This window comes from Meleagris gallopavo, chromosome 20 (genome assembly GCF_000146605.3).
Source record: "Meleagris gallopavo isolate NT-WF06-2002-E0010 breed Aviagen turkey brand Nicholas breeding stock chromosome 20, Turkey_5.1, whole genome shotgun sequence".
Classification (NCBI taxonomy): domain Eukaryota; kingdom Metazoa; phylum Chordata; class Aves; order Galliformes; family Phasianidae; genus Meleagris; species Meleagris gallopavo.
Window position 1 is genome coordinate 8,191,954 of NC_015030.2, and position 14,718 is coordinate 8,206,671.

General features: G+C 35.6%; 1 protein-coding gene across 3 annotated transcripts in view; it reads right to left on the reverse strand.

Moving 5' to 3' along the window:
• The window catches only part of RHOT1 (ras homolog family member T1), a 20,545-nt gene extending 8,324 nt beyond the window's left edge, over positions 1–12,221 (reverse strand). For 2 of the 3 annotated variants that reach the window (XM_003211559.4, XM_010721564.3), the window contains exons 1-18: positions 12,163–12,221; positions 10,918–10,999; positions 10,319–10,362; positions 9,815–9,868; positions 9,410–9,462; positions 8,766–8,874; positions 8,108–8,209; positions 6,582–6,680; positions 5,992–6,100; positions 4,928–5,048; positions 4,395–4,479; positions 3,877–4,022; positions 3,651–3,751; positions 3,262–3,392; positions 2,858–2,941; positions 2,159–2,278; positions 1,518–1,720; positions 66–188 (exon numbers count right to left, since the gene is read on the reverse strand). In XM_003211559.4, coding sequence (XP_003211607.1) covers positions 66–188; positions 1,518–1,720; positions 2,159–2,278; positions 2,858–2,941; positions 3,262–3,392; positions 3,651–3,751; positions 3,877–4,022; positions 4,395–4,479; positions 4,928–5,048; positions 5,992–6,100; positions 6,582–6,680; positions 8,108–8,209; positions 8,766–8,874; positions 9,410–9,462; positions 9,815–9,868; positions 10,319–10,362; positions 10,918–10,999; positions 12,163–12,195 — 1,799 coding nt within the window. In that variant the 5' untranslated portion in view covers positions 12,196–12,221. The remainder of the gene's footprint in view (positions 1–65; positions 189–1,517; positions 1,721–2,158; positions 2,279–2,857; positions 2,942–3,261; positions 3,393–3,650; positions 3,752–3,876; positions 4,023–4,394; positions 4,480–4,927; positions 5,049–5,991; positions 6,101–6,581; positions 6,681–8,107; positions 8,210–8,765; positions 8,875–9,409; positions 9,463–9,814; positions 9,869–10,318; positions 10,363–10,917; positions 11,000–12,162) is intronic. The other variant, XM_003211558.4, reaches the window with a different exon arrangement.
• Between the last annotated feature and the right edge of the window lie 2,497 nt (positions 12,222–14,718).

Sequence of the window (14,718 nt, forward strand, 5' to 3'; positions counted from 1 at the left end):
AAGAAAGAAAGAAAAACCTTTTATTTTAAGAGCACACCTGGTACCTAATAAATAAAGTTAAGGACCTGTTAAGAACTGCAGTGAAGAGTTTGTTCTTTACAGATTGCAGCAAGTCTGAGTTGAGGAAGTTCTGACAGATGCAAAATGTACACCTGTTGCAGGCGCACATACAGCGTAACCGGGCATGGCTGCGAAAACACACAGAAGGACAGGAGTTGAAATCTTGCTCACATAATCAGGTGCACATTAGGACTGTGCCACAACCAAGAGAGATTTAGGAATAAAAGGTACATTTGAATGAGTAAGGAGAGGAGAAAAAAAATACACTGGGGAAGCAAGGGTAACACTACAGCTGTGCAGAATTTTAGGGCTAGATGTTCTACATCTTGTACGTTTTAGCATTACCACCATCCATAGCTCTTAGTAGAAAGCACAAATATGAATGAAAGCATTTGCTGAATTTATTTACGTTTGTAAGGAAAACATCTAAAGGCTGAGTACCTCTGCACAGCAATAGATAACACCCCTTTTTCAAAGGAAAGTAAGCCACATTTTCTATCGGTTTGAAAGCACACTTTACAGAGTGACAGTAACCTCTCCTTTTCCCACCCTAACAAACACACATGCTTAAGAACTAAGGGAGAAGCAGGAATATTGATACAACATTTGGTCGGTGCTACGCTTTTTGTGGTTTCCAGTACTCCAGCATAACAAAATAAGAGAACAAAAACTAAATAAAAACTTTACAAATCCAATTAGATTTGCTTTCAAATATATAACTTTAAAAAATCCTAGATTTTGGGTGAAAGTGACATTAGTTCTGTTTAATTTAAAGCAAATGTCAGCTGTCATACTAGACTCCATCTGCTGTAATATTTATTTAGCTCATCACTGTATTAAAAGTTCCACCCACCAAAAAAAGAGATGCAAACTAAGCTTAGCAACAGTGAGATACGCCATGAAAAAGAACACAAGCTTAAAAATATTGTATCTGAAACCTAAAAGGTATTTATACAGTTTTATTAAAAAAGAAATATCTAAGATCTGTCAGATTCAGAAGCAAACAATAAGCACTCTCAAAACAAAAAGCTTCAAGCATTGCTTTGGGGGAAAATGTTATTGTTTAGAGTGTCATTAATTGTAATCAACTGTGAAGTTGAACTATTTGCAAAAGTGACAGTACAACTTGTATACAATTATTTAAAAATATCAAGATATGAAGTGATGCCTTCACAACAGAACTCTACACATTAATTGAACAGATATACCTAAAAGGCAACACGAGCTGAATAAATTAGTGTAGTGTTTAAAAACAGCTTACACAATACTGTTTCATCTGTTGGATTGATACCAACTTTCTCCATCTGAAACCATTGGAAGGTAAACACAAGTTGCTTCTGTCTCTCTCTGTTGCTAAACCTCAGTGAGGCAGTTCCATCCTCATGGTTAACAGTGGCATGCAGTGCTACAGTGCGTGGTTCATGCAGTATGAAAAACACAATGGTTGGAGTACTTACGGATACATTGCCATAGTTGTCAGTTTAACAAAGATATCCTTACTCGGCATATCAACAGTATTACAGGTAAAGGCTTGAGGTGGAGGCATTTTGTGTTTTTTGCAGAATTCAGCAGGAGAAATACTATATTCCTGTCTAACTTCATGCAAGTCAGACTTTGCAGCTACCACTAAGCACGGTATTCTGCTATCCATGAAGTGTTGCTGCAAATTTAAAGAAAAAGTGAAAGAAACATCATATGATATGTACAATCTGGAAAAGCCTAGATGTTACTGGTTGTAGCATATTAATTTATGTGCACTGCACTGAAGTCAGGCTCTTCTAGAAGCAGAGTATTTTAAATAGGTCTTACTTTTATATGAATAGCAAAATGACATTTTTAGTGCATCAGCCATATATAACCAGTACTCATAAATAAAAGGATTTTTAATCACTGGAACTTGATGTATGGGCCAGTAATTGAGAGTTTATATATATATATGTAAAAGAAAATATATATGTGTGTATGTGTGTGGCACACACACTGACAAAATGTGTGTATATATATATGTATATATATATATATATATACATATACACACACACACACACACACACACACATATTTTCTTTTACATATACATTAAAAAAAATACACAAACCTTAAAAATCCTGGCACAGTACTCAAAGGACTTAGGGTTACTGACATCATATACCAGGCAGACAACATCGCATATGGTCTCAGCATCAGTCAAAAAATCTGAGTCACTGACATCATGTAGCTGGAAAAACAGACCATGGGAAAGGGAGAAAAGCTTTGTTATTACGCACTTAAAGGAATTTTATAACTTTATTTTTCTTGTTACACCTCATTGTTATGCATCCTTAGAACTAATGGACTGACAATAGGCAGAATTAATGAAAAACAAGTAAGAGAAATTAAACAACACAGCCAACATATGTGAATTGTTAACATTCACAGCCTCAACAGGAAAAGTTCCATTTACTTCTAAACACACACCAAAAAAAAGGCATTCATTCTATAGAGGAAAATCACAGAGCAGAGGACTGGGAGCTGGGAAGCCAACGGAAGATATTATATCATAAAGGAAAATTACAGTGGAGTAAGCCATTAAAGAAAGCATTTCAGCCACTGAAGATCAACTATGGCCATTCTAATCAACCCACCTGACAGATCTGTACTTTCTAAACAGGTAGGATGGCTTAATGAAGCATTGACACTTAGAAAGAAGAGACATTAAGACAGAAATTCCTTCTATTTGTCTGCAGAAGGTTTTTTAATAGTTCACTGAATTTTAAGGTTAACTAGTCTCATGTATGCAATAACGAAGCAATCTTACCAGCAAGTATTTTTCTTGTCCATACACATAGACTGTGTTTATGGCATAGTAAGATTTGTGTTCTGCACGTATTTGTCTTTGTCTCTAAAAATACAGAATTTCATGTTAGATCACAGCAACTTTCGCCTTCCAAATAGATTTGAACAGCTGTTTTACTCCATTTATTAATGAATGAAAATTATGGTCACCTGTGGTTTATTTTTTGCAAGTACATGCATAGCTGTAATCCAAAATATACAAGTAAATATCCAATATCCATTTCTCTATTTGCTACTCTTAACAAAAATAAAAATTCAATCTCCAAATTCAGTAGCAATGAGTACAATTCTAATGTTGACTGAATTCTGCTGTCTAAAGTAAAGTCAAAAACATTTGCATATGAGTATAAGCAAGAGCCTTCTTACCATTAGATTTCTTCCAAGAAGAGCCTGAAGAACTCCACTTTTCCCGCAGCCTTTCATTCCAACCACATTGCATCGGAAAACATTTCTCTGAGTCTGTTTTTTCTGGAGATCTATCTTTTTATCTCTTGTTACTTTTGGAAGAAAAAACCAAATATTTTTCAAAAAATGCATATTAATGCATATATAAACACATTAACTAATTGTCCATTTACATCACAATATTATTACACACAAAATATTATTTCTCAAAAATATTAAATCAAGAGTTTGACTTTTGCAGAAATTAAAAGAGTGGAGGAAGACAGATACTTATTTAAGAAATTGATTCTTGGGCAGATTTCTTAAGTTTAAATTCCTAAATTGAAATGAATCTATTTATTTTTAATTACCTGTAATTGCTGATGCTTGAGATTCTTGTTCTGCAAGTATTGAGTAGCCTAAATAACCAAGGTACTCCAGGCAACGCTGTACATCTAAGTATGTGGTCAGTCTAGCAGAGGGGACAAAAAGGAGTTTCAAAATTGTTAGATTCCATGAAACCAATTCTATCAACTACTGAAACAACCTTATCATACTCAAGTTCTCAACCACCAAAATGCAGTGGAGCACACTTACGTCCACTGAGAGAGAAACCCCTGGTAGGTAATCCATCCCCTTTCATTTGTACAAACAGTGTTGTTAACATCAGGCCCCCATGGCATATAAGGGAAGACTTTGAACAAATCTTTCAGTTCATCAGTAGACAAAGCACAATCTCTATCCTGAAAACAAGAACATGATGTCAGAAATAAATAAATAAATCACACCTATTCTGAAGTGACACATTTTTGCTCTACAGTTGCAAAGTTCAATAAATGGTCTACCAAAAAAAAAAACCAAAACAATGGAGCTTTTTCTCTCTCAATGTCTGCTATTTTTTTTTTTATTTAAAACAAGACTACATGTAAGAGCAAGTTAAAAAACAAAACAAAGCACAACTTTAGTCTGTTATTTGAGTTGAGGGTAATGGTTGTACCAACAGTTTTTACTACATGACTTAACCCATAGACAGTTTCTGAATGAAATGACAAAAACATTATCTTAGCAAAACTGCTAGCAAAGGAAGTATACACACACTCAAATTAGAAGCTTACCAAATCATGCTTATCAAAAATGCTTTGAAGAAACAAGTATGCATGATGATTTAATTCTGTTGTGCAGTCTGGAGGAATTTTTAGCCTATTTACCAAAAAGAAAAACAAGAAGTGTGAAGTAAGTCTGCAAAATACAGGATGCTGTAATTCAAAACAACAAATTTCACAATTGCAGCATTTGGCATTTGACCTTTGCGTTCAGTTTTCATAATCTCCAAAGAGATCAAAGGCCCATACTTTTTTGGGGGAATGCTATAAGTACGTATAAGTGGCTGTATTTATATTACACTATGTTCAGTGTTGATTGGGGAGGAGGCTGCTGTTAAGAAAACAAAGATAGCAGTATGCAATTTGGCACTCTAAGACAGGAGCTCTTCCTCTGTAACTTTCATACATAGATTTTAGCTGATAGGTCATAAAGTAAGAAGGATCATTAATGTAACAATAAGCTTCAAATAAGCACACTACAACCCACTAAGCAGCATAAATTAAATGTGCATAAGCTAAAGAAAGCTCAAATAGGTGATACTTACAAAGGAAACAAGTACTCTGGTGTAAGCTCTAAGTCATCATCATATCCAAAGCGACGCAGAACAGTCCACGTTGTTTCATGCCTTCCTCGCTGAATGAAAAGTGTGTGTAGAAAAAGAAAACCTAAAATCAAATGACAAAAATCTTAAGGCACTTCATCTGCTCTAGGTAGTTTTATAGTAACAGACTGAAAGCAAGGAATACACACCTGACTTTAAACCAAACGTGTATTATTACATATGATCTGTTACGGATTGTGGGCTCAAATCACTTTATTTTTAAAAGTATTTTTCAAACAACTTTTTATTTAAAATAATACCTAGTTTCCTGTTGCTGTTTGCCCTTTTAGTACCAGCATTTTAGAATAACTCAGCTGTATAAGAATAAAAACAATGCTATTTTCAATAGTTCAAAACAGTAACACACTTAGCAGGAAGCTTGGAGAGCAGCTTCATGGAAGAGTGTCTTTAATTTTCCTACACACACAAAAAAATGAGTAGGATTTTGGCTTTGCACTTTCCAGAGCTTAACGAACACTGAGATTTCACTGCTTAGCAAGGCTATGCCTTAGGATTCCCTCTCTTTACAATTTCTCACCAGTTCTATCACACGTAAGCTCCGCAAGCAAAGGGGACAAAACGATGTTCAGAAAACATTTTTTCTCCTTTCATTTCTGCCATATGCTCTGAGCAAATCTGTAAAACGGAGTGTTTAAAATTCTGACAGAAACCACACCTTGCTGACAAGCACTGCAACCAGTAAGCCTGGAGAAAAACTGCAAAATTATCCAGGAGAATATCTCCTTTGAATCACTGTAGTCATTTGGGAGTTTGGATTCTGAACTTCCTTAACAAGAACAAACCATATTTTTATCCACGTCCATAATTCCAGAGTTTAATCACTTTTTGATACCATATATTACTCTCAGCCCTTTTCTAAAAGAATCAAAGATCACATTCCCAAAGACTTGCTTGGTTTTTGTTTTGTTTGTTTTTGTTTTTATTTCTACATTAGATGACCATCAACTTTACCAGCAGACACTTGCCCAGAGCTAAGTAAGGCTTACCTTTTAAGGTTAATCCATTATCAGCAACTCCATCGCTTACGTTTTTCCTAACTACATTCTTTACATCTTCCAAAGCTTGAGGAGCCAATGGTGTATTAAAACAAATTCTCTAACAAAAACCAAAAGAACACGTTAGGACCAACCATGGCTACTAAATCAGTGAAACATCACGTCCAGTGTAAAATGCAGCCTAAAAAGTTTTGATAAGCTAGGATAGGGCAACCCAACCCTTAGTGAAAATAAAGAAACACTTTACATTTGTTTTTAAACACAAGCACATTAAAATAGTTGTGGGTTGTCTGGGGTTTTTTTTTGGGGGGGGGGAGGTGTTGGTTTTTTTGTTTGTTTGTTGTTTTGCATTTTGCATTTTGCTATAGAATTAAAGCTTGAACTATGGTTAGAAATAAAATCAAGACTATTTCAATTTTCATAAATATGCTCTTTTATGCCAGACCTGAGACTTCTAATTTTCAGGTTTGATTTCCTTGTGGTTCACTTTACTACTGTTCCCTGAAAAATGAGTATTTGGTTTTCTAGCATTATTGGAGTTCAATCATTAAACACAATGAAAAGAGAAGCAAAACAGTCACCTGAAAGAAGTTGAGCTCTGCATCATTGAGAGTACCATCGTTATCCTGATCAGAAATTCTAAATATGCGAGTGAGTGCTTTAATACAGGCAGGTTTCATCTAAGGAATAAAACAAAGTTCAGTATATAAAAAGTACACTGAATGACACCAGGCAGCTTAAATATATTAAAATAAATGCTAGCCTTCATTTTACTTTTTTTTTTTTCTTTCTTTTTCCAATTAGACATACACACACACAGACACAAAAGTAAGAGGAAACAAAACTGTGACCTAAAAAATTAATATGCAAAAATTTAAAGCAGTCATTGCACAATAAATGTCTTTATATTCAATTACTCAAGCTGAAGGTGGCAACAGTTAATTTAAAAATACATATCAGTTCTTTAAGTTCAGTTATACTGCTACAGAAAGCTGTAAAAATGGTGGATTTTCTTTCTTTTTTTCCCAAAAAGAAAATAAAACCCACTTTTTTTTTTTGGTTGCGTAGAAAGGCCTGGCTATCCCAGTGCCCTGCAAAAACAAATAGCTCTAGAACTACGGTCTACTCTTTCTAATTAAGCAAAATATCTATATTCATCATTTCAGCTAAGACTTCAGAAAGCTTCAGTCAACAAACACTGCAGATCTTGAGAGTTTATTAATCTACCAGGCAAAGCATTGATCATATGGACTACCACTAACTATGACAAAAGAACTGCTGGGATACCTTCCACGTGAAGGAAAACAGACAGTGGTAATTCTCTCCCAGCAACTAGTGTGATGATGGACTCTTCTCTTCATAGAGATTGGTTTTCAAAAACCAAAAATATTTCAGCACAACAATTTTATCACATTACTAACACATACAGATGATTCTGATGGAAGAAATCAAAAGAGAGTTATTCTCTCATCCTCAACAAAGAATTTATGACTGAGACAACTTTCCTACTGCCTAGGAATGCAAGAGGGTGGGGATTAAGTTTGTAGTTTATTTATAATTGATCATGAAATTAATGTGTTAAAAAAAAATAACAATACAAACAAAAAACAGCCATACTCCTCCCTAATATGCTAACTACCTACAGTATTTTCAAACAGCCACATCCCTTTTGCCAAAGCCTCACAACATACTCAGAAACCTTCCTTCCCTTAAATCAGGGTAAGACTGAAGCACATTCCCTGAAACAAATGGAATTATTGTGTAACAAAGGTTTAAAGGAGAAATGAACTGAATGCATGATTTTTTTTCAGCATTACTTTTGACTCAAAGCCAAAAACTTATCCTATAACCAAAGCTTACCATATTACTGATCAGCTCAGATGGAAAACAAAAACCTGTCCTCTTTGTTTTAAAGAAAGAAGGAGGATGGAATTAACACAACACAAAGCAGTAACCAGATTCTGGAATCCAACATCTCACATTTGGGGGAGGACAAGCAAGAGAAAGGGAAGAGAAAACACAAAAAAACTTCAAAATTCACTGAGAAGAACAAAACAGTCAACTTTTTCCCCCTCCATTACTTATTTTTAAAATTATGTATAAATACCTCCTTCTCCTCTGGGCAATAAAGAGGACCTGTAGGATGCAGAACAGCTTTCTGTGCATAATAGAATAGTTCAGATATATTCTTCAAGTTTTTAGCTGAACACTGAAAGAGAAATTCTTAAGATTTATTTGATAGTTCTTGACTATGCGATCTATGTTGAAGTCTACGTAAGAATCATGCTTTTAAAGTTCTGGCCTCCTCTTGTAGGTACACTGCAGTTTTCAAAAACCACCACCCAGCCCCTGTATATGTTCAGTAATTAATAATGAGCATGTCATTTCAGTTAAAAGAAAAGTTGTATCCACTTAATATTAAAAAAAAAAACCCAAACATATCCTAGATCTCCATTCCATTTTAATACTTTGCAAATATGTTGCTGGGTTAACACTATTTTAAAAACACTTTCTTAAGGAAAAGATTTGAAAAGGCTCTAAATATTAGAACATTTTGCCAAAAACATTTAATTACTCAAAAGCACAATCTTTTTCTCAAAAAAAAAAAAAAAGCATACAAACTCACTGTGAGAATAATTATTCTATTTGAAATAAGTATTTATTTTGACCAACAACAACAAAATCACTATTTCTATTAAAATGCTACCATATATGTTTGGCAAGAAGGTATTTTTTGGTACTCATTCTAATATAGGATTACATACCTCTACACATGTTTCTATCTCTGTATATTGATTCATAATGGGAAGAATAGTTTCCATACTGCTGTACTCCACTAGATCAGACTTGTTTCCAACTAATATAAGAGGCAGCCTGAAAAGGAATAAAAAAAAAAGGATTAAGAGATTTAAAAACAGAGAGATAGAAATATCTATCTTAATTTAACATTCTACTTCCCACCAGAAGCCATTATATTACTTTCATGATGTAACTAAGTAGCACTGATAGCCAGTAGGCAAAATGAGATGACAGCAGTAAATTAATCTGAAATACAATCAAACAGAAACATACTGATTGCTGCTACTTCAAAAAAACCCCACACTGTTAAACACAAGCCATGTTATAAAAAACAGCATCAGTAGAAAACATTTACAGACCATGCATTCAAAACAAGTTACATCACTGCAAACATAAGACACACCTGGTAAAAGCTGCCAATGCAATTCAAAATAAATAGCTGTGCTGAAATGTACAACAGACCTACATACTTTAAACCCCTTGTTGCTTGAACTTCTTACATCAACTTTTAAGTTTAGAATTTGATTTTCTTAATTAACATCCTCAACACTGTCCACTGATACCCATCGATGTGAAGCCTAATTCACACTTCTTATCTTTATTTATGCACCTGCTATCTTTATCTGTCCTTTCATTGATGAGAGGAATCCATCGACTTGTTACCTGAAGTGGGGTTAAAAAAAGAAAAACACAAAAAATACAGATTTAAATTTCACTGGACTGAGCTGTGTACAAACTTGACTATAAATGCTACTCCTTTCCAAGGAGTCACATATTTAGCCACAAAAAAAGAAAAAAAGAAATAAAAATTGGAGTTGTTTAACGAGCAATTTTTAAGATGACTGAAAGGACTGAAAACCCACATACTGAAATGGGCCAGAAGCAAACGAATGCAGAAGTGTATTTTATTAACAACCTGACCTCTTAGGCATTTTAAATGCCTAACACAGTTTTCACCATGCCCAAAATTTAACACTCCTATCAACCAATAATTAGATAAAATGTGTTAGCATACCTTATCAATGGAATTCTTGTTGTTAACAGCATATACTATACAAATCACATTCGCCTAAAATGAAGAAAACATATGGAAATTCACTGTTAAGAATTTTTGGAGAAACAAAGATTAAAAACATGACAAAGAAAAAGAGCACTTCAAAAACTGTATCTCTGACTTGCTTAAGGAATTTATGGCCCAAACAATAGTTGAAAACTTTTAAAGTAAAAGAAACAAAAGGAAAAAAAAGAACAACTTGTGAATTCCTTGGACTTGTGATTAAGAGCTATTTCAGTTCTGACCTGCCACTTGGGAGTACAAAGCTTCAGCTCAATTCACCAAAACAGCAGTTGTACCCACTCTTCTCACTTGGAGCAAAGGTTACTACAGCTCAGGGCTCCAAACAATAATAAATGAAATGCCAAGAAATAGCAAGAGAATTTTTCTAACAGGAGAAAAATTAAATGAAAAATATTCCTTTGAGAGCAGATTTTTTTTTACTAAACATTAAAATACACTCACCTGTGAGATTTCATGATACAGTTGTTCATCATTTTGCTCTGCTTCTGCAATTCAACACAACAAGACGATCATTAATAAGTTTTGCCAAGAAAACTGAAAACATTAAGAAACTAATATATTTCACAATGCTCATACGACAGTCTTGCTATTTAAATGGCTTTTTACAAAATGCACTTAAGAATTGATTCTACCATAACAATAATGAAAAAGATCCACTAACTCATGAAGCAGAAATGGCCTGTCGCACAAGAGGCTTCTCAGCAGGCACTTTAAAGAGGAATCCTGACATTTGAAGACAGGTTTCTCTGGGATGAGTCAGTTTGCATCCCCTACGTTCAACAGCACCACCTTTGTTACCTCTACCATAACATACAACACATTAATTTTATTGTGGAGCCAATTAATATTTTCACTAAGAGCAAGCAGGGCAAGCCATCATCATCTGATGTACTTTTATCTCATCAGCTGCTATTTTAATCTAGCCTTTTCCTACACTTAAACTTTCCTATTACTGGTCCCATAGCAGTACGACTGCTGACAGGCCAATGAGGTCAATAAACAATTCCATGCCAACTCCAACTGTATCGCATGGTTTTTACCTGAATAATCCACTATGTGGGTTGGCACTCTTTCAGGGGTGACATCAGCTGGAATGGTGATTTCTTCAGCACGTGGTGGAACCTTGGGTTGCAAAGAAACAGCAAGAAAAAGCCTTTAAAAAATAATCACTGAAAACTTAAGATTGCTAAGACAGTGGAATACAACCATACTCCTGACAATTAGTCATCTTTAACTCTAAGATTCTATTTGTAGTTCAAGCACGTGGATTTTTGTGATGTTTGAAACTCAGTGCTCCTTCCTTGCTCCTTCACGGTCTGCTTACTGGATAAGGCAGATGTTGCGTTTTAAGTAAGAGATACTTTTCTCTCAACAGAAAAACCTAACTAAACTATACAGAAGAAAGTTGAGAAGAGAATGGAGGGCTATAACACAATTACAAACAGCCTGTCAAAGAATGGCTCCCTAAACATTAACAGAAATAGAGCTCTTTTTTACCTGCAAGCTTGGGAACTACATTCAACTATGTAAACAATCTGATCTTGACTCATGAACTGTGGTAACGTAATAATTTGCATTAAACACACTGCATAGTTTCAAAGAACAGCACATGATGTCTATTTTAAGACTTGTGATCAGAAGAAATAAACATTCAAGTTTATATGTAAAAAGCTCAACCATTCACAGCAGTTGCAGTTCTCTTCGTGGTATGAAGAGAACTACGTGCTGATTTTTTTTAAGTAATAAAATCTAGAAGTAGTTTGACTTTTATTTTGGAAGGAAGTTTTCTGTTTTTTTTTTGTTTGTTTGTTTGTTTTTGTTTTTGTTTTTTTTCCACTCCACCGAAGCTGGGAAAACATTCTTCAAAAATAGAAACAAATGCAATACGTTGTGTAGTTACAAAAAAAAGGCTAAGCGTAAGTGATACACCAACTTTTTACTTCCTCATTCTCATTCATTCTTCTATTCACTTATTCTTCATTTTAAATACAACAAACCAAACCAGGACATGCCACAAGTTATGGCCAAATTCAACTGCTGATGAAAACCAACATTTCTCAGATATTAAAAAACCTTAATTTGGCATTTGAAAGCAACTTAGATCAAATTTAATTTCCTTATCATCACAAAGAGATGCATTTAAACCAACCTACATCACTTTTCAGAAGTCACTACTGAAGTTTCAGACTTTTTTGTTGTACAGAGAGCATTGTTTTAAAGCAGAGCCATTATCTTGCTCTCTGAAAAAAGTAGAAATAATATGAAGAAAACAAAGGACACTCTACCTCTTCTGGAAATTCTTCACTGACAAGAGACATAATTAGCGATGTCTTCCCAACTCTGGCTATAAAAGAATTAAAAACAGAGATTAGATAATTTGGTTATGTTACACAAAATAGTTCCATCCCATCTGAAAAAGTATTTTAAAAATACTTTCTAACTGACCACATTAAAGGCTCTTTATCTGCAATTTAACCATATTTAAAGTTAATAGTGGCAGCTTTCTCAGAATTCTTCAGTGGTAAAACATTTGATTTTATGACACAATTCTACATTTCATCCAGGAGGGAATCAAATCCTGCTCCATCTTACTCAACAGAATTAGCAGGTTTTAACCTTAAGATAGAATATTTAAAGAGAAAACAAAAAAAACAAAAAAACAATGTTCCTATCAAAAAATCTCACCCAGTGACACAAGTTATTTTGCTGTCATTGCTGCATTTCCACTTACCTATTTAATTGTACATAATTCTTAGTATGAGACAAAGAAGAAGAAATTAAATTCTAAGAGTAATTTGTTTCCAAGCAGAAAGTAGTACTGCGGAACTGATGATCCAGTCAAAGTAAAATCAACTTATCCAAACCTATTTGTGGCACAATAACAAAGGGCCTTCTGACACAGAGAAATAAAAGCTTCTCTTCTTCATGCTATGTTAAAGAGTAGATATTGCAAAAGTATTAAAAGCAAAGAAAAAGTTGCTGTTTGCAGGGAGACTTTTGTTTCCCTTCCTGAGAACAGACAAATCTCCCTCTGTGGTATTAACAGGAGAGCACTAAGATGAAGAATTCTGAGCAGTATGACGGTTGTGTTTTCATCACAGATACTCCTACAAGCTAAAACATGAACTTACACTACCAGTTGTCCTCCTGCACAAGGCACACCTTAAGCTTCATCCTGACAGAATCAGAAGGGCTTTAAAAGTTCCCATGTTTCCTCAGATAAATACCTTCCTGATAAGCATATGAAGTTATGAGATAATTATAGAATATAATAACTGGAGCATATTCTGCATCCAACCAAGCCAGCTTCTGTTTGAAATGGAGTAAAGCATCTCAGCTTTGCAAAAATCAGATTCATTTTCTTAATTTAATGTGACTGAAAACAGAAGGCTATGGATCATGTGCTAGGAAAAACACTCTGAGTACAAACTTCTGATAGATGTGAAGCATTCTAGAGTTCTGTGAAGATCCATAGGTTCAAGAGTAGAGATTTGGTTTATTTTGCTCGAATCTGGGTCAGCCACCCATCTTTCCCATTCTGTTTATAGTCTTAGAAGTATCAGCCTAAACAACATCAACTGAGGAAAACATCACTTTGTAATGATTAACTGGTCTTCTTTTCCCTCATATATGGAAGCTTTTAGTACCTGATGTACAGAAGTAAAAAGTTGGATACATCCTGACAATCATGGGCTATTAAAAATTGATGCTCACACCCTGGGTACTAGAACCAAAACAATCTTAAATCTGAAAAGATCACCACTAGTGAAAAAAACGTGTTTTGGAACAGGCTTACAACAGAAGGTCTTGCCATGATATTTCAGAGTCTGAATCTGCCACACTGCATCCATCATCTGGCAGGTACAGCATGGCCTGGATTGACTTGTTTCAGGCAAATAAACATACATAAAAGATATGCATACAAAACACCACCAGTAACATTACTAGCAATATTACTAGAAAAACTGATACATCCCACAGTTTCTTAATTCAAATGATTTTGTACACTTTTTTCTCCCTATTTTTCACTAAATTATCTTTATATACACAAAATTAATACATGTCTGCCATAAACAGAACTCAACTAATTTTAAATCAAGCAAAGGCTCAGTCTGACTTTAAACAGCACGCTCTGTGAGTCAGCTTGCAGTTCGTCCGATATAAGTCTAAAATTTGTACCCTCAGCTCATTGCCAAAGAAAGTAAAGGTAAATTTCATGTATGCATCCTGAGGAGGAATTCAGCCATGTATTCTGAATGCTCTGGAATAAACCATGCTTTGTAAGAGCAGACAAACTTCATGAGCTAACTTCTCCAGTTATCTCCACAAGGACTCCATCCCGAAGCAGAGCTGGAAGCACCTCAGGGCACTGCAGGAGCCGCACTACGAACATACACCACGTTCTAAGGAAGGCTTTGCTAGTCACGCTGTATCCTCAGTGTAATTAGGCAATTTTATTAACGGCACTTGGTAATTACGCGGTTCTCTTTTCTCGCGAGGAACTTCAGAGCGCTCTACAAGCTGACAGAGGCAGCCTCCGCGGTACCGCTTCCCTCAGCGCGGAGCCGCACTTCCGGCAGCCCGGCCGTTTATTTGGGCGCCCGCATGTGAGCGCAGGGCCGGAGTTTCAGGGACGCGCCGAGCAGCGGAGCCCAGCCGTAACTGCGGCGTGCACCCAAGGTCACCCAGGCGGCGGCGGCAGACGCCGGGCTCCTCTCCAGCCCCCCGCAGCACCCGTCCCGCTGCCCACAGCGCATCTGCCCCAGCGGCGCTGCCGGTTCCCAGACTCCTCGATCGAGGGAGCGAAGTCCGGCCGGCACCGGGAGGCTCGGGCGGGACGC